General features: G+C 38.8%; 1 protein-coding gene across 1 annotated transcript in view; it reads right to left on the reverse strand.

Moving 5' to 3' along the window:
• Positions 1–27,633, reverse strand: part of DST (dystonin) — a 315,143-nt gene that overhangs the window by 50,783 nt on the left and 236,727 nt on the right. Inside the window, exons 56-66 of the mRNA XM_081346025.1 lie at positions 26,713–26,872; positions 26,134–26,460; positions 25,759–25,843; positions 18,637–18,878; positions 15,969–16,175; positions 9,247–9,366; positions 9,017–9,124; positions 6,674–6,892; positions 4,626–4,829; positions 870–1,101; positions 321–547 (exon numbers count right to left, since the gene is read on the reverse strand). Of these exons, the coding sequence (XP_081202151.1) occupies positions 321–547; positions 870–1,101; positions 4,626–4,829; positions 6,674–6,892; positions 9,017–9,124; positions 9,247–9,366; positions 15,969–16,175; positions 18,637–18,878; positions 25,759–25,843; positions 26,134–26,460; positions 26,713–26,872 (2,131 nt within the window). The remainder of the gene's footprint in view (positions 1–320; positions 548–869; positions 1,102–4,625; positions 4,830–6,673; positions 6,893–9,016; positions 9,125–9,246; positions 9,367–15,968; positions 16,176–18,636; positions 18,879–25,758; positions 25,844–26,133; positions 26,461–26,712; positions 26,873–27,633) is intronic.

A 27,633-nucleotide genomic window follows, 5' to 3' on the forward strand; every position in this document is an offset into this window, starting at 1 on the left:
CCAAAAGGTTGGGGACTTCTGCCATAAGTACTATCTATGTCCAGGCCTGCTTAGTTTTTTGAGATAAAGGAGGGAGAGGAGAGGAGTGGGGAGGAGAGAGTGTGAGTTGATACCATAGTATCAGGATATCAAGTGCTAATCTACATCTCACCATTCATGGATGGTGAAGTCTTCCAAAATGTGCATACTTATAAAAGCCTACTTAAATATACTAGTACCCAATGATTTTGATTTGAAGGAGGAATACGATACTTAATGTACCTTTTCCAGGAAGTGGGCATAGAATTTCATCCTCAAGACAGCATAAGTATTTTATTTACCTCTGCTGCTTCCTGTTGTTGCTTCACCACCGAAGGATCAATCCCTGCTCCTTCTAGTTCTCTGATAAAATCTTGAGTATCTTTGATGGTAGCTATGAGAGCCATATGATCACACCAGAATTTCTCTGCTAATTCCATGACATCAAGGAGCTTTGCTTCCCTTTCCTCGGCCAAAGCATGGATATCCTCCCAGATAAATACCATCTGATCAAGCTTATCTTGAACAACTAGGCAGCAAAAATAACACAACAGTTACACAGGCAGAGCGATCTACATGTCCTTGAGAGGAGCTTGTAAATTATCTGTGATACTTTTATTTTGCAATGTAAATATTTTGGGATGAAAATGTGCTATTAAAGGATCAGATAAATAATGGAATATAAAGCAATAAATATATATATACGACTATCTATAACATGAAACATACATGCCTTCCCTCAGAAACAGCTAATGCAAGATAATTCTTCTGTTACAGATGTTTACATTCTTCTTTTTTAATGCTTCCAACAAAAATAGGGGAGGAATTTCCAATCTGGTAACCTCCATTACCTTTAGCAGATATGTCTTTATCAGCTCCTTCTGAACGTGCAATCATTTCTTCTCCACGGAGCTTTAGAGTTTCATACACTGGCTGCAGTTTTTCCAAATCTACAGAGACATTCTTATTTTCACCAATCTGTTCTTTAATCTTTTCAACTTCAGCTGAGATTGAAGGTGGCTGCCGCAAACGTTCAACGATCCGGTCCAGGTTCTCAATAGTTGAATCTATCTTATCATGGAACTGCACAGGCCAACAGAGAAGGGATAAGTAGGGGCACCTGGGTGAGTCACAAAAAATTGGCCACCCTCCCCCCCAAAAGAGCCAAATCAAATCTGGAGGGGAAAAAATGGGCTATTGCCCAACAAAATATTTACATAATCATTGTTCTGCATAAAATACTTCCCTGTCCTATATATATATATGGATAAAAAACATTAATATGTAAGACAAATCACATAGTTGAAATGAGTGCTTCTAAATCAAAACATCTGAATCAGGTTCAACTTGTAAGAGATTTGTAATAATAATTTGTTCTCTTTACTTCTGTATTATTATTATTTTAGCTGTGTTTTTTTACTGGTATCACAACTACCAGTAAATAGTTTCATAAATATTATTTTAAGCAAGTTTAACCACAATGTCAAATATAATGTTTATCAGTCCCTTTTATGCACTGACGTCTGTCAAAATCCCTGGGCTACACCCTTGGACAGCAAAGGTGATCAACACTCAAGGGCTGGAGCGCCTAACACCAGACATGTCACTGGAGGGAAAAATGGCTAAATTGTGTCTCACTTATTTCGGCCATGTCATGCAGGGGAATTCACTGGAGAAAGCAATTATGTTGGGAAGAGTTAGGGGTAAAAGGAAATCAGGCCATCAAAGAACGCAGAGGCTGGACACCACGGGCCAAAGCATAGAAAAACTCAAATAGTGCAAGGTCGTAAGATGTGGAGAGACCTGCCCATAGAACTGCTAAGAGTGGATGGTGGATAACATCATCATCATCATCATCATCATCATCATCACAATCCTGGCCCTCTCTCTCCTACTTCTCAGATGAATAATATTGGATATCACCAAGAGATTTCATGTAGATACTCAATCACACATCCAATTTCCCTCTTCTTTAGCTAAAGAATTATATGGACCAGGTAGCTATGCTGACTAGCTATTATTTCTACAGATTACTCACTTATTATGAAGTAAAGACTCTCTATAAAGATGAAAAGAACCATAAAATACAAACTTTCAGACAAAATTATTCTCTTTTCTTTTTGATCTTCGGAGGGTTTGTCCCTATTCAGTAAGGGCTGCAAATCAATGGAATGCAATTATTTTGTAAATGTATCAATCTAATGCAGATTTAATTAATCCCAAATCATATTTTTAGATGTGATTTTATCACTAGGAAAGATTTTTTACTGCATCAATATTCTTCAATAACATGCTTTAGTGAAGGTATCCTCAATTAATATGATTTTATATCTAGTATTGTATTCTAAATCAGGGGTCCCCAACCCCTGGGCCGCAAGCGGCAGGAGAGTGTGTAAAGCTTTATTTGTGCATGCGCGGGATTAAGTTGTATGTGTGAAATCATTCCCCACCCCCAGTCCATGGAGCCAAAAAGATTGGGACTGCTGGTCTAAATTATTAAACAAAAGATTTAAGTGTTACTATGTTTTATTTAAGGGACGTGGTGGCTCAGTGGGTTAGGACGCTGAGCTTGTCGATCAGAAGGTCGGCAGTTTGGCGGGTCGAATCCCGAGTGCCACGTAACAGAGTGAGTGCCTGTTACTCGTCCCAGCTTCAGCCAACCTAGCAGTTCGAAAGCACATAAAAAATGCAAGTAGAAAAATAGGGACCACTACGGTGGGAAGGTAACAGCGTTTCATGCGCCTTTGGCATCTAGTCATGCCAGCCACATGAACCACGGAGACGTCCTCGAACAAGCGCTGGCTCTTCGGCTTTGAAATGGAGATGAGCACCGGCCCCTAGAGTTGGAAACAACTAGCACGCATGTGCGGGGGAACCTTTACCTTTACTATGTTTTATTTTGGGGACTGCAGCCAAGAAATTAAAAGACGCTTGCTCCTGGGGAGGAAAGCCATGGCAAATCTAGACAGCACACTAAAAAGCAGAGACATCACCCTACCAACAAAAGTGCATATAGTCAAGGCTATGGTCTTCCCAGTTGCAATGTATGGCAGTGAAAGTTGGACCATAAGAAAAGCTGAGCGCCAAAGAATTGAAGCCTTTGAACTATGGTGCTGGAGAAGACTCCTGCGAGTCCCTTGGACTGCAAGACAATCAAACCGGTCAGTCCTAGAGGAGATCAACCCTGACTGCTCTTTAGAAGGCCAGATCTTGAAGTTGAAACTCAAATACTTTGGCCCCCTAATGAGAAGGAAGGACTCACTGGAGAAGAGCCTAATGCTGGGAAAGGTTGAGGGCAAGAGAAGAAGGGGACGACAGAGAATGAGGTGGCTGGATGGAGTCATTGAAGCTGTAGGCGTGAGCCTAAATGGACTCCAGAAGATGGTAGAGGACAGGAAGGCCTGGAGAAACATTGTCCATGGGGTCGCGATGGGTTGGACACGACTTCGCAACTAACAACAACAAAGTTTTATCAAACAAGGAACTTTTAAATAACCCCTGAGCTATCTAATGCAATCTCTGTTTCTGGCCAGGATGAAGTCAGTCAGAGAGAAAGAGGGAGATTCCTTCTTGATATTTCTTAAGGGTAGATGCCAGTACTTACTTACTTAAGCTAGATGCTATCAGATGTTAATTAAGCTAAATGCTGTCAGATGGGCCTTAGTGCCACCAGTCCAAAGACACTGGGCAGCGATTACATTTTTCTCTTTTGCTGGTTTTTGTGTAAGGAAAAAAAGACAGATGATATTATACAAAAAAACCACAGAATTACGAATGGAAGATGTCTCTTAGCCCCGGCAAAAATTCTGTAACAGGAATGGGAGGACTACACAATGAACGCCTTGTCTAGAAATAGCCTCTTAACTAATTTGCAGCCCAGTTATAGTGAATGCAACAAATCATTGCTTTCTAGTACCAAGAAAAAGCGAGTTCCTACAAAAACATTTAAAAATATCACTTGGAGAATTCATTTTATTTTAGTCTTGGGTAGATTTATGTTGAGGACATCTGTAGTTGGCAAGCACACTTAAGCCAAAGTTCACTGAACAATAAAGCTAGTTAGTATGCGTTCATGTCCATGGGTAGACTAAGGGCTGGCAGGTTGACCAACGTTCTGTGAAAAAACACTGCCCTGTGATAAAATATTTGTATGAAAAAAGTACATATTTAGTACCGTATTTATCACTAAATATGGTATCCTCAAGCTATTTTTTTTTGAGACAATCAAATTATCTTCTTTTACACCAAATTTCTCAGAGGTTCTGATCCCTGAGCAGGTAAGAAAAGTACATTTATGTAACCGTGAGGCAATTTATTCACCTAGCACAGGGGTAAGCAACCTTGGCTCTTTTATGACTCGTGGACTTCAACTCCCAGAATTCCTGAGCCAGCTATGCTATTCCAGCTATGCTGGCTCAGGAATTCTGGGAACTGAAGTCCACGAGTCATAAAAGAGCCATGGTTGCCTACCCCTGACTTAGCATATGGTGACCTGTACTCCTGATAAGGTGAATATGTACTGCAAACACAGTGATATATTGTCTGCTCTCCTTCTGGAGGAAAAACAAACAACAACAACAAAACAAAAAAAAACAACTCCCAAATACCTGAGTCGATTGAGAAATGGCTTCATCCAGTGCTTGGGCCCGCTTTCTGACATCTTCTTTAATTTGACTGTAAAGAGCATCAGCAGCTACATATTTCTCTTGGATTAAAAATCCCTCTTCTGGGCTCAGCTCCAGGAGTTGAGGTCCAGTTTTGTTCATCTTATCTATGTGAGGCTTATGCTCAGCAATCAACTCTCGTAGTTGCTGTAACAGAGCAAAATACTGTCAGTATCTCAGCTTTACTATGCCACATTCTAGATTTCTATATCCCCTACAAATTCAAATAGCAAGAAAAATCTAAGTATCTCTTCGGACAAACAAGGGCAAAGTGTAATTCGTACTGGATGTATGCATTTAACTACAGCCTAAAACCAAACAACTTTCACCCGTAACTGAATAAAGTGAGAGAAATCACCTTACAGTACATTTAAAAAGAAATATGGCACCCACGCTTTCTGTGGGTGTAAAAAAATTGAATAAGGCTATGCATTATGAATAAAAATGGAAAACAAGTTTAGAAATCTGACTTGCCTGTTTTGTTATAGCACTCACACACTAGCAAGCTATTTTTAGTCATATTTAAACAATTTGGGAACTTTTACAATGCTGGTACTTAATAAATCATTTCTAGTGCTGGATAACTGGCTGAATGTTTTTATTAGTTGTCCTATGTTATTCTGTTTTCTGCCTACACTTTCCAGTCTGTTTTTTTAAAATATTCTGGTTGTTCAAAGCACTAGTTTTCATGGTATAGTTTTAAAATTAAGTGCAATGAAGTATGCCATGAAATCCAGATTTACTTATTTAGGAGATTCCCAATTATTTAAATTAAGTATTAACTTAAATCTCGTCAGTTTCTAACTTATTCCAAGAAGGAATAAAGCTGAATTTTGTCTGTTAAGTCCTTTGTTTTCATCTTCATTATTAAAAAAACACAAAACATATATATTGTCATATGCTTATAACTATGTTAATGTCCTGAAGTATACCAGTTATTTTCAGGAGACTGCTATTATGAAATTCAGTCCTTACTAATTGCTTCTATGGCCCGATGAAAATAATCTCAAATCAAGCACATAATCCAAATTTTATTTTTTTAGAAGGTGACAAATTAAAAGTACTGTAAGCAGATTTACAACAGTTCATTAGTGACTGTTCAAAGTTACAGCCGCACTGAAAAAGTGACTTATGACCATTTTTCACACTTATGACCACTGCAGCATCCCCGTGGTCATGTGATCAAAATTCAGACGTTTGGCAACTGACTCATACTTATGACGGTTACAATGTCCCGGGGTCATGTGATCACCTTTTGCGACCTTCTGATAAGCAAAGTCAATGGGGAAACCAGATTCGCTTAACAATTGTGTTAAGTGTATTAACCACTACAGTGATTCACTTAACAACTGTAGTGAGAAAGGTCATAAAATAGAGCAAAGCTCACTTAACAACTGTCTCATTTAGCCACTGAAATTTTGGGCTCAATTGTGGTCATAAGTTGAGGACCACTTGTAGTAAATCAGAGAAAGAGACAATAAAAGTGTAAAAACTGCATAGCCGTACTTTAAAAATTATGTGATTTCTTATAATGAAAAGAATAGGGCATTGCACTTTTTTTTAAATCCCATTTATATCCCGCCCTTCTCCGAAGACTCAGGGCGGCTTACAATCTAAAGCACAAATCAATGTGCTTAGCAATAGCCTTCATTCTATGTATATGCCTGCTTATTAGTGCTTTCGCCCCCCCCCCAAGCGGCATTTTACAAAGTCAGCTTATTGCCCCCAACAATCTGGGTCCTCATTTTACCTACCTCGGAAGGATGGAAGGCTGAGTCAACCTTGAGCCTGGTGGGACTCGAACTTGCACTAATTGCAGGCAGCTGGTGTTACTTAAGGAGGCATTAGCCCACTGCTCCACCAAGGCACTTGATTTTTGGGATCAATGACACTTTCAAAGATGCTTGCGACCTGAGCCAATGTTGTCCCAAAGGGTTGTCCTTTGGGACAACCATGACCTGGATGATTGAGACTCTCCACAGACACCTTACCCGGTGGTCTTCTTGCTGCTGCCTCAGGGTTTCATATTCAAGAGCTGGTGCTGGAAGCTGTGAGATGACGATCTCGGTTTCAGTTAGCCATGGCCAAATTTCTTCATAAGTCTCCCAAAACTGGCTAACTAGAGATTGAGCCCGTTCTAGTTGCAAGTTTCTCTTGGAGTTCATTTGACAGAGCATATCATATTTATGTAAAAGATTTTCCAGTTTGTTCTGTAACAAAGTTATCAAGAAACCACAGTGTGATGTAACAGCTTTGCAAGATTTTAATTTGGCAAACAAATTATTATTTACTGATTTGTCAAGTTCATAGCCTGCTGTTCTAGCTCTATGAACACTCAAGATGGCTTAGTAATTGATAATTATAGAACTTAAGGAGAGAGAAAATCCAATCCACAATTTAAAAATTGATGAAACAGATGGGCCTTTCATTATTTTCCTAAATACTGGCAGAGAGGGGGCCAAATACATCTTAAAGAGTGCTTTGCCTAGTCCAGGGGTAGGCAACCTCGGCTCTTTTATGACTCATGGACTTCAACTCCCAGAAATCCTGAGCCAGCATAGCTGGCTCAGGAATTCTGGGAGTTGAAGTCCATGAGTCATAAAAGAGCCGAGGTTGCCTACACCTGGCCTAGTTTAAGGTCCTCTCGCCCATATGAAACAGATTGGCCTCTGATGGCAGTGGAATCTTCAAAAGGACATTTACAGTACTGCAGAACTAAGCAAACTGAGACTGACAGCAGGAATGCTCTCCCACATTATAAATCATCATAGTCATCAATGTCCTTCCATTATAAATCATATTTTGCACTACCTTTACTTTAGTTTTATACCAAATTACACTACCTTTGAGACAAAAGGTAGCGTAATGCAAAAGTTGTCAAGTTTCGGGTGGCTGCACATTGCAATATCTGGAGGGCTAAGGGTCAGAAATCCTGGACTGGCTGAGTTTGGGAGGGGACTTTGGAGGGATTTTTAAATTGTGACACACTTATTTTAGTCACCTCGTGGTGAGATGGACAGTAAACAAATTTAATAAAATAAGAAATAAATAAATAAAATTTCCCAATCTTATTTTTAACAAAATAACACACCAAACTATCTTGGTAATTCTCTTACCTAATTATGCCCAACAGATCTGAAAAATGGTACGCTCAATACACATATAATTAAGACAGAAATCTATCATCTCAACAAGTGTGTAATTTTATTTTCATTAAAGCAAACCAACAAACAAAAACAAACAAACAAACAAACAGAGAGCTAAGGATGGATAAGAAGGAAGCACAACTAGGAAGTATTCTCCATCAGAAATAACCACAAGATTAAACAAAGACTGTAATGAGATCCTGGATAGGAGATGATCAGGCAGCCCTTTTTGTGAAAGGCGGTGGCTCAGTGGGTTAAGACGCTGAGCTTGTCGATCAGAAGGTCGGCAGTTTGGCGGGTCGAATCCCGAGTGCCGCGTAACAGAGTGAGCGCCTGTTACTCGTCCCAGCTTCTGCCAACCTAGCAGTTCAAAAGCACGTAAAAATGCAAGTAGAAAAATAGGGACCACTACGGTGGGAAGGTAACAGCGTTCCGTGCGCCTCTGGCGTCTAGTCATGCCGGCCACATGACCACGGATACGTCCTCGGACAAGCGCTGGCTCTTCGGCTTTGAAACGGAGATGAGCACCGGCCCCTAGAGTCAGAAACGACTAGCACGCATGTGCGGGGGAACCTTTACCTTTTACCTTATTCTGTAAAAGGGTCTAGGCAAACTTCTCCTGAAACCAACCCTAGCTTAAACTTTACTTTCTGTGGACCAAAGAGTTTCTTATATCCCAGAAGACTTTATATTCAGCAAAAGCATTTCCATTAATAAATCAGAGAAGACTGCTTTTTTAAAAAAACCAGGTCCTCTCTGCAATTCCCATTTCCCTCAAATATCTAATCTAGAGGGCTGTGTGTTCCACAGTACATAGGAGACGGCACCGCAGAAAGGAATCAGTGAAAATCAACTGCATTTTCACACCAGCTGGAATACCCCAAGAAGAATTATGCTGAAAGAATATACCCTAACTATGCACTCAACAAATAAGGTATGGGTGGGTTTTCTACAAGAAACCAGTACATTCATCGTAACCATTACTAAGAAAGTTCATGTATATTATTCAATTATATTTTTTTGTTTTTCACCCTATCAAGGTGACTATCTCTGTGGGCCCCCTAAGACGTAGAAGATGAGCACTAACTGTTGCATATGAGTAACAATGGTTTCACAAGCTTTAAAAATTAGATCTGTGTTTAGATAATCAGTTTCATTACCAAATAAGTGCAAGTAATGCCTTATTACCTTCATAATTTGTTTCTCCTCCTCTGTACATGTCTTCATGATCTCATCCCCAGATGAAACAAGTTCTTCTATTGTATCTTTGTGTTTCAAAATCTCCATGGTAAATCCCTAGTCATATAACAGATTGCTATTAAGAGTAGCAGGACGTTGACCATTAACACATACAATATAAATAATATCAAATTTATAACGAGAATTGATTTAACACATCACAAATGGAGTCTGTTTACCTTTTGAACTTGCAGCTGAGCAAAGGTCTGGTCCCGTTCAAGTCTTATGTCACCCAGAGATATCAGTTTCTTTTCTGTTTTGTCAACCCAGGCTAATTCATTATTAGCTGCCTGATCGAACTAAAGAAAGGCCAACAAAAAGCAGTTATTTAAAAAATTGAAATGTTTGCTTTTAGATGAAAGAAACCTAAAAGTACACTCATCAAAATCCAGTTACAAACTACTCCATATCAAATAGCTACGGTCAATCCATATTTACTGTTCAGGGATTTATGAAAAATGGCACCTAGATTATTGAGTGTGCTACTTTTTGCCTATTACAGCAAATATGAAATAGTTTTTAGTATTTTCCAAATGAACAGGTTTACTGTTCTGTAAGCTTTTTGTACCGCATAAGTCTATTCTATCTGACGCTTGAAGGGATGCTCTTCAATTGATATCGGGTATCACACACGTGCACTTAGAGGCATGTAATGGTGGGAATCAGCAAGCATTAAAGATCAAAGTCCATGAAATGCAAGAAGCTGTGAATTTCCATGAAAAGTTGCACTAATGTAGAATAAGAGAGGAATCTGCAATAAAACTCTACTTACAATCCGATGGGGGTAGGGGTGGGAGCTGGGATTGTGCCTGTGGGCTCACTTCCTAGTTTCTTCTGCATTAATTTTGCAGGGGCAGAAAAAGACTGAAATAAGTCTCTGCTTGTGTTCAGCTGAATGTCAGCAGAAATCTGCTTATAATCATGGACTCAGTTCCATGTTAAAATCTCTTTGTACTTTTTTGGGGGGAGGGGGGGGAATAAAGACTTTCCAGATAGTTGCGAGGATCAGCGCTAATCATAGAATAAATTTGTGCTAAATATGTTAGCTTCCTTTAACATCTGGACAGTTTATTTTTATTTTAGTAAAGTCAAGAGTTCTCAAAGTAGCTATATCATGTCCTTTGTCATTTTTGCATCAAGCTCATTTTAAGTACCGTATGTTCCTTAGTGATTCTGAGATTTCTTGACTTTCTAAAATAAAACTGAACTGTCCAGAAGTTTAGGAAACTAACACAGTTAGCACAAGACTATTCTATCTATGTCTTGCTGTTGTCCATTTTTAAGATTACTCTCTTGCTTTAATACAGGTTCTTTTATTTAACAGCATTATTTAAATCCAGAAAGCAAATGTTCCTCCTTCCCAATGCAAGCAAAATGCCAATCCAGTTGTGTCATATGTACCTCTTTTATGAGTACTCTGGTGATTGTCTGGACAGAATAATCCCTTCAAGCATTCTTTTCCCTGCGTTCATTATTGAATGGAAAGAGAAAGAAAATCCACACCCACTGTCCTTCCTTTTCTACGGATGCACCCCTGCCTTCTCAATGAGAGAAAGCTCTAGAGAACCACTTAGACTCAAGTCAACTACCTCGCTTAATTCGATAATTGAATCCATAAATATAGTATGGATCAAGCTTCAGTTCTATTACCATATTATGAGACAAAAAGAGATATTTGTCTATTTGGAAGCACACAGAGCCTTCAGAGCAGGAGTGAAGAACCGATTTCAGGCTAAGGGCCAAAATAACACTGAGCAATTATGCGAAAAACTGTATTATCAGCAGTGGCTACTCTCCATTGTGAGGAGTTGGTCCCTAATGTATTTGCCTATAGTGATACCCATACAATCCAATCACATTAACAACTTTCGTTTGTAGACCATAATTCTGAAAAGACTCTTCACAACTAGGATTTAAAACTGTGTTTCTTGACACTGGGAATAGCTGTTTTAATGCCTATTGCCAGGGTGGCACAGTGGTTAGAATGCAGTATTGCAGGCTAACTCTGCTGACTGCCAGCAGTTCGATTCTGACCAGTTCAAGGTTGACTCAGCCTTCCACCCTTCTGAGGTCAGTAAAATGAGGACCCAGATTGTTGGGGGCAATATGCTGACTCTCTAAAACTGCTTAGAGAGGGCTGTAAAACACTATGAAGCGGTATATAAGTCTAAGTGCTACTGCTATTTGCAGGATCAGCAAGCAAACTCTCAATGGGGGACAACACAGGGAGATGAGTTTCCTTTCCCAGAAGTGTGCCCTCTCCACCCAAGTTAATGTTTTTAACAGGCAACATTTCAAGGGGGAAAGTTGCAGCATCAGAAAAGCTAAAGGTACTGTCTCTCTCCTCAGTTGAAACTTTTCCTCCCTTCTCTGGGCATGTCAATTTTCCTGAGAGCTAGGAAAAGCTCTAATGTTTGATTAGAATAGAATAGAGCTGGAAGGGACCTTGGAGATCTTCTAGTCCAGCTCCCCACTCAAGGAGAACCTATATTTAATGTTTATTTGTTATGTATATGTAGGGTGTGGGTCTGTACATAAGTTGTATATAGTATGTTTAGGTGTGTGTCATGTATGTGTTTCACTTTGAGAGCAGGCAATTAAATTTCATTTTTGATGTGTGCCGTTGTGCCCACAGTAAAAAAATGACAATAAAGGTTATCTTATCTATACCATCTCAGACAAGTGACTTTCCAGTCTCTTCTTTAAAACCTCCAGTGATGGAGCACCCACGATTTCTGAAGGCAAGCTGTTCCACTGGTTAATTGTCCTCACTGTTAGGAACTTTCTCCTTAATTCCAGGTTACTTCTCTCTTTGATCAGTTTCCAACCATTGTTTCTTGTCCTGCCCTCTGGTGCTTTGGAGAATAATTTGACCTCTTCTTTGTGGAAGCCTCTCAAATACTGGAATACTGCTATCATGTCACCCCTATTTCTTCTTTTCTTTAGACTAGCCAAACCCAAGTCCTGCAGCCGTTCCTTCATATGTTTTAGTCTCCAGGCCTTGGATCATCTTAGTTGCTCTTCTCTGAACTTTTTCCAAGGTTTCAACATCTTTTTTGTAGTATGGTGACCAAAATTGGTTGCAGTATTCCAGGTGTGGTCTCACTAGGGTTTTATAAAGCGATACAAATACTTTGCATGATCTTGATTCTATGCCTCTATTTATACAACCCAGGATTGTATTAGCTTTTTTGGCTACTGCTGCACATTGCTGGCTCATGGTTAAGTGATCGTCCACTAGGACTCCAAGGTCCCTCTCACAGTTACTGTTTTTGAGCCAGGTCTCACCTAATCTGTACTTATATCTTTGATTTTTTTTCTGCCTAAATGTAAAACTTTGCTTTTCTCCACATTAAAACTCATTTTTTTATTTTATTTTTAAATTCCATTTATATCCCGCCCTTCTCCGAAGACTCAGGGCAGCTTACAAGCTTAGCAGTAGCCTTCATTCTATGTATATGCCTGCTTATTAGGGCTTTCACACCCCATTTTGTTGGATAGGGCCCATTGTTCAAGTTTGTCAAGATCTTTTTGAATCCTGAGCTTATCTTCTGGGGTGTTGGCTATTCCTGCCAGTTTAGTGTCATCTGCAAATTTGATGAGTTTCCCTTCTATTCCCTCATCTAAGTCATTGATGAAAATATTGAAGAGTACTGGGCCTAAGACGGAGCCTTATGGTACCCCACTGCTTACTTCTCTCCATGTGGATGTAGTAGTACTATTGAGGACTACTTGTTGAGTACAGTTTGTCAGCCAGCTACAAATCCATCTGGTGGTGATGTTGTCTATTCCAACTTTTTCTAGCTTACCAAGCAGTAGATTGTGGTCTACTTTGTTGAATGCCTTACTGAAATCTAAGTATACTATGCCACAACATTTTGCTGTTCTACTAATTTGGTCACTTCATCAAAGAATGAAATAAGATTGGTTTGGCATGATCTGTTTTTAACAAACCTGTGCTGGCTACCGGTTATAAAGTGGTTTGCTTCTAGGTGTTTGCAGATCTGTTTTTTGATTATCTTTTCCAGGATCTTCCCAGTATTGATGTTAGACTGATTGATCTGTAGTTTCCTGGGTCTGTTTTTTTTCCTCCCTTTCTTGAAGATGGGAACCACACCAGCCCTTTCCCAATCCTCAGGATCTTCCCCGGCACTGCAGGATTTTTGAAAGATATGGTGCAATGATTCTGAGATAACATCTGCCAGCTCCTTCAGAACTCTGAGATGTAATCTGTCCGGTCCTGGTGATTTATATTCATCAAGGTTGGATAGGTGTTCTCTTACCATTTTCTTGCTTATTTTAATTTTTGTTTCTAGTTTGTCTTTTGCAGTATTTTTCTTGGTATGTTGCTATAATTTGTGTGTGTGTGAAGACTGATGCAAAGAATGAGTTAAGCAGCTCTGCTTTCTCCCTATTGCTTGTTACTTCCTTGCCATCTTCTCTCTTTAGTGGACCTACAGATTAGCTGTTTGTCCGGAGCTTAAGAGCTCTTCCTATTCCAGATTTGGAGAAAAAGGTAGGGAGATGCAACAGAATTTGGAGGTGAAGTCAACAAGGTCAATCAGCTGCCTGAGCAGTGGGTTGGACTAGAAGACCCCTAAGGTCCCTTCCAACCCTGTTGTTCTGTTCTGTTCTGCTTTGCTCTGCTCTACTCTATCCCCTTTAGACAGAGGTCCTTGCTAATCATGCTTGTTTTATGTTCTCCAGAATTGACCATAATACCTGAAAAAGTATTGTATGAATCTAAATTATCCTACAAAAGTATATGTTTGTTTATCCAAAGTCACTATTGTATCATTAACCTCACAGTTAGAATATTAACTGTCTATCACACTTAAAAGTAGCTGATGAAATTTAAAAATAAATCAGAATGCAGCAATAGCACTTAGACTTATATACTGTTCCATAGTACTTTACAGCACTCTCTGAGCATTTACAGTCAGCCTATTGCCCCCAACAATCCGGTTCCTAATTTTACTGACCTTGGAAGGATGGAAAGCTGACTCAGTCAGGATTGGATTCCTGGCAGTGAGCAGAGTTAGCCCGCAATACTGCATACCAACCATTGCACCACCACAATTCATATTCTAAAGTGCTGAAAGATGTAGCTTAAAGTAAAAACAGCATGCTTCTAACAATTGAGACCATGGCAAAAGAGATATATATATATATTACAGATTTTCTACACACTTGAGATTGTGGAAGTCAAACACAACTCCTTAAGGGAACGCATTGCACAATGTGGCACCAATTCAAGAGAAGAGGACAGAAAGACAAGCTGCCAGTTAGGAGGCATCTTTAAGTCAGCCTCTTCTGAAATCCATCAGACAGATTTGTACTGGGAAAGGCTGCTCTTTAGATAATCAGGTCTGAAGCCATAAAAAGGAACACTTTAAACTGTGCCCCATAAGCAGCTGACAACCAGTAGAGACAGCTCTTACAGGGATCAGGACATTGTTTAATAGCCTTACTGCCCCATTTTGCACAAAGGCAGCTTCTAGATCTGATTCAAGGCTAGCCCTTTCATTATAAAGCACAGTCCTTTTATTTCAGAAAGCTGTCCCTTTAGATTTAATTTTTCAAAAACTCACTTCTGTCTCTTATTTTGGTCATGTAACTTTTTCTGTACAAATGGTACTATGGAATGTGAAAAATATGGATAGTGAATTGTGTTTCTAAAATGTATATATACTTTTATTTTAGATATTTTTATTAGAATGTGCATTTTTATAAAGTTTTTCTTGGTGTTGCTCTTGAGTTTTCCTTTGTAAAACAAAGCTGAAAACAAACATTTGTTGAATCCAAAAGATTTCTTCCTTTTTCAGTTTTGCCTTTTTTTTTAATAGGGTCACCCTAATCATAGAGCATGTTGCCATAATCAAGATACAACTGTTGCTAAATCTGACTGGCTTTGGAACAAACTGGCAGGCTACTCACAATTGTGCAAAGATGTTTCTTGTCACAGCTGTCACCTTAGAATCCAGGGACAGCTGACGATCAAGAGTATTGCCAGACTTAAAGTGAAATTAATGAAAAAGCTATCATATCTTGCTCTTTAATTATGAATCATAGCTGAAAAGTAAATTATGTGGCCCGAAGATTCTTCCATGAGTAATTCTTTATCATACTGTTTAATCTATCTGAAATAGGCCACAAACATTCACTGCCTTTTTACAACTATAATCAGAGCATATATACTTGGCCTGAACACTCTGCTTTAAATAGGCATTTGAACTGAGTCATGCTAAATTAAAGGGCTAGTAAATCTGATCTTTAAAATCACACACACACACACACACACACACACACACACACACACACACAAACAAACACACACACACACACAAATATGCTACAAACATCCTGATGTGAACATTAAGGTCACTTTAATGCCATATGCAATATGAATAACATTTATCGTTCGTGAGAACCTACACCTACCAGTTTTGCATCACTTATACAACCTCACGTTTGATCCTATCGACCAACATAAACTGCAGGCGTTAAAAGGATTTAAGATTTAATCCTTTGTTCTGGTGAAACTCTTACTTAGTTCAATGCATGACGTTCCTCATAAAGCTTCCCAGTATGAAGCTGATCTGAAATTTTTGCATCAATCAGGAGACAGATGGCTATGAGAATGACTGGATTTGCTTTGTTCTAAGATTCACGTCTGAAAATTATGGCCAGGAGCCCCTCCTCCTCGAGATGAGCCCCAGTTCTTGAATAATAGAGCCAATGTGTGCAAGTAGAGTACAGTAAAATGAACAAAACATTTTTATTTTGACATGAATTCCCAGCTGAATGAACTGGCCTGTGTGTGTTTGTGTGTGTATAATGCAAACCTGATAAAAACACATATTATTCTGGCTACAGAAGATTAAAGCAATGTTACTTTTACCTGTTGTGATCTTAAAATTGCAGCATCAATTTCTTCCACTTTTTGATTTAAAGTGTCGCTCATTAACCGGTATCGTTCATTGTCTTCTGTAACCATTTTATCTATCCCTTCTCTTGCTCTCCATGGCACCAGTTCCAACAAAGCACTGCTGACTTCATTGAGATTGTCCAATAAACTTTTCTTATCCTTTATTTCTTTTTTCAGTTCCTAAAAAAGAATATTTGAGGTAAACACACTGGCAAAAATCTATGTGGTTCTCTTCCCTTCATTTTTTAACAATACTATGAGAAAGATTATAAGCTGAATATATATTTAGGGATGCTGGAGGAAACAATAATAACCAGCACTATGCTGATGATGATGCATCTGATACTGAAAATGCAAATGATCTGCAAGGTCAGCTAACTGAAGTCAAGAATTATTATTATGCGTGCGTAGTCTACAGTTAGATTCACAGTCTAAGAGTGTTGGAAATTTAATAATTCAAGGCTTAACCAAGATCCTAAGAATTATTAAGGAAACGTCTAAAATATAGGCAGTGCCAAACAAGGTGTTTTTTTGTAAAATTCCAGTGTTCAGGTCTAATAAACAAAATGTGTCCAGATATCAAGAATGTCCATTGCATATTTCTCCAATGGCTTCAGTCACAATTGGTTTGACAAGTTTCTTTTTCCATAAAGTGTTCAAATTCAATTTGCAAGCTCCAATATTTTATAATGTTTTCTAACGGCTTTTTTTATTATTCAAGTATGTTTATTGCCTTGTGTATGTATGTGCGTGCGTGCGTGCACGCACACGAAGACAATAAACATATCTATCTCCAGTGTTCCCCACACTGTAAGGTGTGTTTGGCTGAAACAGAGTGTGTTACCCAAGGCCACTGAGCCAGCCTGCATGCCTCAGAGAGATCTAAAATACTTTTGTTTCTGGACCACTACCTTAATTAATATACCAAGACCAAATAATGACAACACGAACAGCCTTGAACTGATAATGAAAATACTGAAGATGTAAGCATAGCTTCTATCTTTTAGAATTGACTGTTCTTAATAAAGAAATAGCAGACAAGAAATACTACACATTGTAATTAGTACTTGGTACTATAGTAATGAAGGCCCAGGAAAAGATATTCAGGTAACATGACATGTCTATACCTAAAAAGATCAGAATGGTGCAGTAATAGTTTTTCTTATGAGAGTCTGTGGAAATGAAAGTTGGGAGTTTGAAAACAGGATAGAAAGAGCATTAAAAAAAAATTGACAACAGTTTTAGAGGAAACTCCTGAGAATACCTTGAATGGCCCAGAAAACAAAGAAATGGATCACTCAACAAATCAATCAAGAGTTCTCATTTGAGGCTCAAATAACCATACTTAAATAGTTTATGTCAAGACCTAACTCGCTAGTGAAGACTTTAATAATGGGAAAAGTGGAAGGAAAGAGAATGACCAGCAGCCATTGGGTGGACTCAATTATAGAGGTGGTGTGTGAACCAATGGAAAACCTGAAGAATCAGGTGAGGGCAGATCATTCTGGAGAAGGTTTAATCTACAGTATGTCAGGGCCTCACTAAGCCCTTCATGAAATTTCAAGATGTTCATCAATCCCAAATTTTTATTACGTGAAAATAATTTAATAAATACTACTTTAACTAATAGTACTATGGATAATGATAATAAATCACAACAATAATGGATTGTTCCATAAATCCTTGGGTGTAGATATTATCCACAATGGAGACCCTGATCTATGTGGTCAATAAGGGTTAACACCAACTCTTAACACCAACTTGATGAACATCAAGAAATTTATTTATTTATTTATTTTATTATTATTTGGATTTATATACCGCCCCTCTCCCGAAGGACTCGGGGCCGTGTACAGGGCAATTAAAACACTATATACAACACATAATATACAAAAATTAAAATAAATTAAACCAAGTAGCCCTAAACAATAAAACACGTTCTAAAATTTAAAATTTAAAATTACAAGTTATGAAAAGATTTATTGCAAATAAGAAGCTGTACATGGGAAAAGTAAAGGTAATTTCAATTATCTTTACTTTTGTTAATTCCTGAAGGGAAGCTTGGTCAAAATATAATTTGAATATGTTCTGGGGCTTCGCTGGGCAATTTACCATAGTCCACATGCAATCAAGAAAGAAATATGAAGAATTCTAGTCTGTCACTTACAATTTATAATCCATTTACCTCTCCTGCCAGTAAAATAAATAACTATAATGGCAATGATGTAACATAGAAATCAAATTCTAATATATCTTCAAAAATGCAAACACTGGATTCATCTTCAAGCAAACTTTCAGCAGTTGAGCAATAAAAAAGAGTTTTTCTTATTATGGAATAATTTCTTAAGTAAATGTATTTAGTAAAAGCATAATGTGGTTTGCAACTGGATAGCTTGTATATTAAATTATTGCATTTTCCCCTTTATAAAATGATTCATTTAAGTGGCTTTACTGCAAGCTTTATTACATGTATATGGCTAGCCAAGTTATAGCAAAGAGTTTATCAGCCAACTTCAACTGGCTGATTTTTCATAACACATATAGTATACAAACCACAATGACCTTGTGCATACAATAGATTAAGCCAAAAACCAAACAGCAAAGTGTGAAGTCAATCTTTATTTTCTACCTTGATACTCACTTTTTGTCTTTCTTGTGTTTCGCTTAGTTCTTTGCCTTTGGGATCTTGAGAGTTGTATGAAAGTAATTCAACTTCAACTTTGTCAAGCCAAGAACAGAGTTCTTTGTGAACTGATTGGAGCTGCCCCGAAAACTGAAGAGCTTCTTCTAAAGTCTTGAACACTTCAGAACTCAGGTTAGTGATATCCTTGTACCTTGCTTTGATGCCTTCCAATTTATCTTGAATTACAACAATTTCATCTCCTAAAATTTGAAAAGAATATTATTGCCAAAAAAATTCCTCAAATCATCAAGTTACTGATTGCAAAAATGAATAAGACTCCTATTTATATTTTAATAATTTATAGTTTGGGGTGAATTTATAAACTATATTTAGAATATAATAAAATACATAAAAGCCAGCAATAAAGTTGCCTTAAGATTGAGCTCAGTTATTGTAACTTACATGGACACATTATAGAGCATCTTTCCAGGATGCTTTTTCCCCCCTAACTTCCCAGTCTAATTTACAGTTCTGGAATAGTTCCCAATCCACATACTAATCACAGCCTCTGCTGTTTAATTTTCTGCCAAAACTGACTAGGTACAGGGAATTAATGTACTAACTTCTAATGAAAGTATTACAACCAGATACACACACACACACACACACACAGACACACACACACACACACACACACACACACACATATATATATATATATATATATATATATATATATATATATATATATATATATATATATATATATATATATATATATATATATATATTCTAAGATATATAGATCTTATATATCTCAGAATATACAGATGATGGCACTTTTTATTTTGATTCAGACTGAAATCTGATCAATATACCAAGAGATGATTTGTCCAATCAGATCCGGACCGGTTTGGACTTGGACTGGGCAGAGTCTGACGTGGAGGAATTGGACGGTCTTGAGCATGTTATCTGGACTGAGTTCGATCCTGTTTCCCCTGATGATGTGGACAGGATTATGGGTAGGCTGAGCTCCACCACCTGTTTATTGGACCCGTGCCCCTCCTGGCTGGTTTTTGCAGCCCGGGAGGAGACACGAGGCTGGTTCCAGGCAGTAATAACTGCTTCCTTGAAGGAGGGTATCTTCCCCGCCGCCTTGAAGGAGGCGGTGGTGAGACCCCTCCTCAAGAAGCCTGCCCTGGACCCGGCTGTTTTAAACAACTATCGTCCGGTCTCCAACCTTCGCTTTCTGGCGAAGGTTGTTGAGAGTGTGGTGGCGCATCAGCTTTCCCTGTTCCTGGAGGAAACTGATTATCTGGACCCGTACCAATCGGGTTTCAGGCCTGGGCACAGCACGGAGACGGCATTGGTTGCGCTGGTGAATGATCTCTGGCGGGCTCGGGACAGGGGTTGTTCCTCTGGCCTAGTCCTATTAGATCTCTCAGCGGCTTTTGATACCATCGACCATGGTATCCTACTGCAGCGTCTCAGGGGGTTGGGAGTGGGAGGCACCGTTTTAAGGTGGTTCTCCTCCTATCTCCTGGGCCGCTCGCAGTCAGTGTTGACAGGAGGGCAGAGATCCGCCCCGAGGCCTCTAGTAGGTGGAGTTCCTCAGGGGTCGGTTCTCTCTCCCCTCCTGTTCAACATCTATATGAAGCCGCTGGGCGAGATCATTCGTGGTTTTGGGGTGGGGTATCATCAGTACGCTGATGATACCCAACTTTTTTTCTCCACCCCGAACCAACCCAGTGATGCCCTCGCCGTGATGTCCCGCTGCCTGGAGGCGGTCCAGGTCTGGATGGGGAGAAACAGGCTTCGTCTCAATCCTGCCAAGACTGAGTGGCTGTGCATACCGGCATCTCGGGTTAACCAGACTATTCCACCTTTAACGATGGGGGATGAGGTGTTACCCCCCATTGATAGGGCTCGCAACTTGGGTGTCCTCCTGGATTCACAGCTCAGTTTTGAAGATCACATAGGAGCCGTGACCAGGGGGGCTTTTGCCCAGGTTCGCCTGGTGCGCCAGTTGCGACCCTATCTGGACCGAGATGCCCTACGCACAGTCACTCATGCGCTCGTGACCTCCCGTTTAGACTACTGCAACGGTCTCTACATGGGGCTGCCCTTGAGGACCACTCGGCTTCAGCTGATGCAAAATGCAGCCGTGCGAGTTGTGATGGGGGCTTCCCGTTACTCCCATGTAACACCTCTGCTCCACGAGCTGCATTGGCTTCCGGTTGCCCTCCGGGTGAGATTCAAGGTGCTGGTGATGACCTATAAAGCCCTAAATGGCTTGGGTCTGGGATATCTGAGGGAACACCTGCTGCTGGCATCAAGTTCCCTTTGTCCTGTGCGCTCCCACAGGGAGGGCCTTCTTAGGGTGCCGCCGGTAAAAGAATGCCGGCGGATAACACCCAGGGGGAGGGCCTTCTCTGTGGGGGCGCCTGCCCTTTGGAACCAGCTGCCCGTGGAGCTTAGGACTGCCCCCGACCTTCGATCATTTCGCCGAGACCTGAAGACCTGTCTCTTTGAGCTTTCCGGCCCAGGCTGAGTTTTAATTGGGGTTTTAATTGCGGTTTTATATTTTTAGGGATTTAATTTAATCTTTTTTAATTATTCTTAATTTTTGTATCGATGTTTTATATACCCTGTAAACTGCCCTGAATCCTACAGGAAAGGGCAGTATATAAATTCAAAAAAATTCAAAAAAAAATTCAAAATTCAATACGCTAACGTCATTTTCTTGAAAATGTTAGACCTATATAACCTAAAGACCTCTTGACCTACAATTGACCAAAATAACCCAAAGACCTCTTGACCTGCAAGAATCAATGTATAACCAAAACCCACAGCAAATTATTTAGGAAATTCATTTTTTCTCTGAGAACATTTAATATCCAGACTTAGTTCACTGAAAATTAGTTCTATAAAAATTCTGTTCAAATATTGGCAACATTCAGCACAGCAGAATTCACAAAGAAGTTCCTGATGAATTGTGCAATGCATCAGCCTTTTGATTTAGAAAAAAAGGCTGTCTAATTAAGAAGGTCTGTAAGGAAATACTGTAAATTAAGGATCTTGTCGTGTTAGTCTCTCATTATTTTTGTTGGTTCCAAATACTAGGGCTCTTATTCTGGCAAATATATTCTTCAGATGAACATCAAGTGTCCCAAACTACGAGGACAATTCGGAAATCAACCTCCATTTGCGCATGTGCGAGAAATAGGCAGGGATAGTGACGCCCGTCCTATGGCACCATGCGCAGTAGTTCAGTAGGCAGTAAGGAGTGGAAGGAGAAGATTGTGTTGCAGTTGACTCATCCGCTAGATCAATTGAAAATGAACCCTGCCATAGAAAATCCTGCCAAATGTGAAGAGCATGCAGTAATGCAATTCCTGTGTGTCAAAAAACGTTCGGCAGCTGCAATTCATCGCAAACTCTGTAATGTTTACAGACCAAATATGATGAGTGAAGGTGTTATACATCAATGGTGTTGCATGTTTAAAGATGGGACGAACTGACGTGCACGATGAGGCAAGCCCATCTGTAGTCAGCGATGAACTCGTGTAGGAAATTGACAAAAAGGTCTGTGAAGTCCGTCCGTTCTCGGTATCTGCAAGTATCCAGTGTGGTGTTGGTTCACGACAATGCTCGCCTGCATACCGCTAGACACACCCAAGAACTTTTGAAGCAGTTCTGTTGGGATGTTTTTGATCACACACACACCCCATAACCCAGATTTGGCACCAAGCAACTACCACCTCTTCAGACACATGAAACAGTGGTTTGCGTTGCACCACTTCGACGAATGACAATGCAGTTTATGATCCTGTTACAGGGTGGCTTCATTCCCAGGGAGATTTTTTTTGCAGAAGGAAATTCAAACCTTGTAAGACATTATGACAATGCCCCAATTTGAATGGTGATTATGTCAAAAAGTAATGTAATGTTGTAGTTTTCTAATGTGTATAATAAATTTTCTGTATCTGCGAGTGTCTGTCATTGATAACGAAAAGGAGGTTTATTTCCGAATTGCTCTCGTGTTACCGGACAAACATGCTGAATCTTGAATGTGTACAAGAAAATATTCAAAATCAAGCATGTGTGCCTGTTAGATAAGCAGGTACATGATCATTGCAGCAAATAATACAATTTATAGGCAAATCATAAATAACCCTCAGGAAATATTCCTAGGATTTATTTTTTAAATGGCTTTACTTATTTTGGATGCACCAAACTCCAGGATTATTTTGATAGATATATGGGAGTACTTCAGACACCCACGTTTTATCTTTAGCCAGTTTTGAATGTATTTTCATAAAAATATATTTCTGATAATCCTGGAACAAACAAGATTACCCTATAGCCTGGCTAATTCTGAATATGACTGGCTAAAACTTGGAGGAACATTTTTAACATGCTCTAATCCTTTTCAAAGCCCTGAGTTGCATAATTTGACAACAAAAGAGTAAAAAGAGTTTAATTTTTATTGTTCAATATACATACAGAACATGACAGAACTCACTACTGAGCACTATTAAGATTGGATATACAGATCTAGCCCTTCAAAACAGAGGACTACACAGGGAGTCTATTGTAAAATATCTGGGGAAGGGTTTAAAGGCCCATTAGCCAAGTCAACCTTAATCCTATTGCCCCTAATGTGCCCATAGTAGCTAACAGTGATTAAATCCAAATGTTAAGAGTAGACTGAATTTTTTTATAATACCAAATGATAGCTTTCTTAATTAAGCAATTTATATTAGTAATCCAAATTTTCCAAAAAATTTTCAAATTTTCCAAAAAATGTCAGCACTGTTATATTGTAACCAAGTAACTCATTGAGAATTAATTCAATGGAATAAAACAGATGGAAGTGATAAATGCATCTATCTATCTATCTATCTATCTATCTATCTATCTATCTATCTATCTATCTATCTATCTATCTATCTATCTATCTATCTATCTATCTATCTATCTATCTATCTACAGTATCTATCTATCTATCTATCTATCTATCTATCAATCTATCTATCTATCTATCTATCTATCTATCATCTATATCTTTCTATCTAGATATATCTAATCTATCTATCTATCATCTATCTCTATCTTTCTATCTAGATATATCTAATTATCTAGATAGATAGATAGATAGATAGATAGATAGATAGATAGATAGATAGATAGATAGATATGTGTGTCTCAAGATTAAGTCTGAAATCTTGTCCTTCTCAGACTCAAACTATTATGTTTGGGACACTTCATAAAGTCTAGAAAATTCACAAGATGTTGCCTTCTAAACCAGATGTGCTATGTGCATTTGGAATGCAATTTTTCCACAGTACTATCGCTAGTACAGAGGATGTGGTCCTGCTCATCAATTAAAAATATATATAATCAATTTTAACCTCACAACAACATTCACTATCACAATCATCTACTTAGCCCTCCTCCAGAAAAAGTGGGAAAAGAAAAATTTAATTAATTTAATTTTAATTTTATTAGATTTATATACCGCCCTTTCCCGAAGGACTCAGGGCGGTTTACAGGGTATTTTAAAATCACACCAATACAAATACAAAAGTTAAAAAACAATTAAAAAGATTAAATTATCCCTGAAAATAAAAGCCCCAGTTAAAAATTCTCAGCCTGGGCCAGAGAGCTCAAACAGCCAGGTCTTCAGGTCCTGGCAGAATGAACGCAGGTCAGGGGCAGTCCTGAGCTCCACGGGCAGCTGGTTCCAGAGGGCAGGCGCACCCACAGAGAAGGCCCTCCCCCTGGGTGTTATCCGCCGGCATTCTTTCACCGGCGGCACCCTGAGAAGACCCTCCTTGTGTGAGCGCACTAGACGAAGGGAACTTGATGCTGGCAGCAAGTGTTCCCTCAAATATCCCAGACTGCTGGGATAAACACTAATGCAACTGATCTACAGCTTAAATTATTGGTTGATATCTAAGTGGATATATAACTCCATTCTTAACTATGATTTCATTTATAACAGCAATAATTTAAAAATACCAAACATGTCAAATATAATCAGTATTTCCAGGATCACATATATTGAAACTATAAACGGAAAATAACTAAAACTCTGCAGGCTGCTAAAATTCCACAGGGGATTGAAAAAAGGCTGGCCTTCTATTACGAAAGTAGTGAGTCCAAAACATTTCTTCCAAATAATTACCAAAAACCATGCAGCAATAGCCATCTAATTCTTGTTTGCTTAGAAAGAGGCTAAGCATTTTAAAATGTTTCCACCAAGTACTTATGAGACTGAAAAATTTTAGTGGTTACAAAAAGAAACCTCTACAAATTTTCCTGACAATGGCTATAGTGGACATTTTCACTGACAGAACATTTACTTTTGTCAAGACTAGAAGACACCTTAGGAAGCAACAAATACTAGTCTGAGTACCATGGAGAGGGTGGAATGTTGATTTCCTGGCAGGAATTCTGGTATTTATAATCCTATCCCTACATCGCATCAGGACAAAGTGATCAAAAAGGACTTATCATCACCATTCCGCTCCTTGAAGCTATATTTTATGGCTTTGGAGCATAAGAAAGCCATAAGCAATGACTAGATTTTCATTTATTTATTATCCCTGCCTTCTTGTTCCTGTAAACCAGGGGTTCCCAACCGGGGGTGCCCTGGGAGTGCAAAACGATATTCCAGGGGGTTGCTGTTATTTTGAACTTTTGTAAAGGGTGCAAGAATATATCACAAGCATTCTAGGGATGTGGTTTATAGAAAAGGTTGGGTACCGCTGCTGTAAACAGTAGACATGCAACATAGAATGAAACTTGGTACAGTTTATTCACCTTAACTATAACTGTTTTAATTCCCCAAAGAGCCCTTTTAAAATCCTTTTGATACCAATAATTCAAATATTTACTTTTTTTAAGTACAGAAATTAATTTTCCAAATGAAAAAGATTGCCAACTCATAATTTATGCTCTCAACCATATTGTTATAACCAGCTATCAATATGAATCGAAGCCATTTTTTTAAAAAAATGGTATATTAACTATAAACTTTTGGCACATTTATTCTGGAAAATGTTACTTTTATAGTATAAAAAAACTAAGTAAAAAGATGTTGTTTAACTTGCCACTGATATAAATCATTCTCACCTGTAGTTTGTTTAAGAAGCAGTAAACCATTCTGAATAGCTTGATCAACATTATCTTTTCTGACCTTAATCTCTTCCTGAAGAACCTAGGAAATTTAATGATTTAAGAATATGGAGAATGAGAGAGAAAAGGCAACAGCACATAAACACATCAAAGAAGTCATCGCTTAAAAGTTCTTCCATTTTAGAAAGAATAATGCATTCGTTTCTTTCTTCATGGGAAATGAAAAGAAAAAAAGTTCATGAGGTAACGAAAAGAAATAAACATTATGCAAGATTTAGTTATGAGAAAATTAATAAAATAAAAAGGAAATTGTTAATAATATGATTAATGATGGTAAATTTAAAAAAAAGAACAGAAAATAATGGCAAATACCAGCATTTCAGCGTGCTGTTTCTCTAGTAAATCAGTACTGTAGTCTTGGACTCTCAATTTGCTCAGTTTCTCATGGACCTCATTCAACCAGTTCATCAATTCAACCTCATCTTCTCCAAAAATCTGAGCATTGCAATAGGCTTGTTTCAGGAGCTCAGCCCTACTTTTGCTTTTTTCTTGAACCTCAATGTATCGGCCTTCTGAAGTGTCTAATTTCTCTTGAACCATCTCTTTATCTTCCCTGGAGCACAATGTTTTTAAATTTTGACCAACATTAATTGCTTGCTGTAGGTTTTTATTGTGAACGGTGATGTCTTCCTCTAAGGTCTAAATGGAATTTTCAAAGCAGCGGAAAGGGAAAAAAATTGAAAAGAAAGTTTAACAAAATCATGTAAACAAAGATGGGCGCAACTAAATAAAAAAGCAAAGTGAATAAAGCAATTTGAGTGATAATAGAAATGTATTTTTTTAAAGAAAAAACACCTCAGGAAAGGAGGTAGAGAAAGAATTTCCAATTCATCTGAATGAGGAAGTTATAAAAAAAAATAACTCCAAGAGGCTGCCCCTTTAAGGTCTTACTTTATGTTGAGAAATCTGTTGTTGCAGTTTGGAAGCCTGGGTGCCAATGGGTTCTGAATTGGAAAGCTTCTTTTCAGTAGCTGCTAGCCATTCAACCAATGGTTCTAAGGTTTCATGGAACTGCTGAGCTACAGTTGAAATCCCTTCCAACTGGCGATGCCTACAAAATGCCGAGAGAATTAAAAAAATAAAACATTGGGGGATCAAATATAGGTAAAAGATTCCAAACTTCAGTAAAGCTTCAATTTCCCCCCCCCCAAAATAAAACTTTGTGACTTAGTAACAAAAGATAGTCTAAATAAACACTAGCCCCATCATCAGAACAAAACTTCATAGTATTTTGTGCTTTGTGTTAATCGTATTTCAAAACCACATGAAGTATTAGTACCACTTTATAAATCCTTAGTAAGACCACATCTGGAGTACTGCATCCAGTTTTTATCACCACATTACAGGAAAAGATGTTGAGAGACTGTGGGAAAAGAAGACCAACTAAGATGATTAAAGGCCTGAAGAGAAAAACAGATGAAGAACGGTTGCAAGAATTGGGCATGGCTAGTCTAGAAAAGGGACGCGGTGGCTCAGTGGGTTAGGACGCTGAGCTTGTCGATCAGAAGGTCGGCAGTTTGGCGGGTCGAATCCCGAGCGCCGCGTAACAGAGTGAGCGCCTGTTACTCGTCCCAGCTTCTGCCAACCTAGCAGTTCGAAAGCACGTAAAAATGCAAGTAGAAAAATAGGGACCACTACAGTGGGAAGGTAACAGCGTTCCGTGCGCCTTTGGTGTCTAGTCATGCCGGCCACATGACCACAGAGACATCTTTGGACAAGCGCTGGCTCTTCGGCTTTGAAACGGAGATGAGCACCGGCCCCTAGAGTCGGAAACGACTAGCACGCATTGTGCGGGGGAACCTTTACCTTTAC

The sequence above is a fragment of the Vipera berus genome (assembly GCF_964194415.1).
Source record: "Vipera berus genome assembly, chromosome: 1".
NCBI classification, from domain to species: Eukaryota; Metazoa; Chordata; class Lepidosauria; order Squamata; family Viperidae; genus Vipera; species Vipera berus.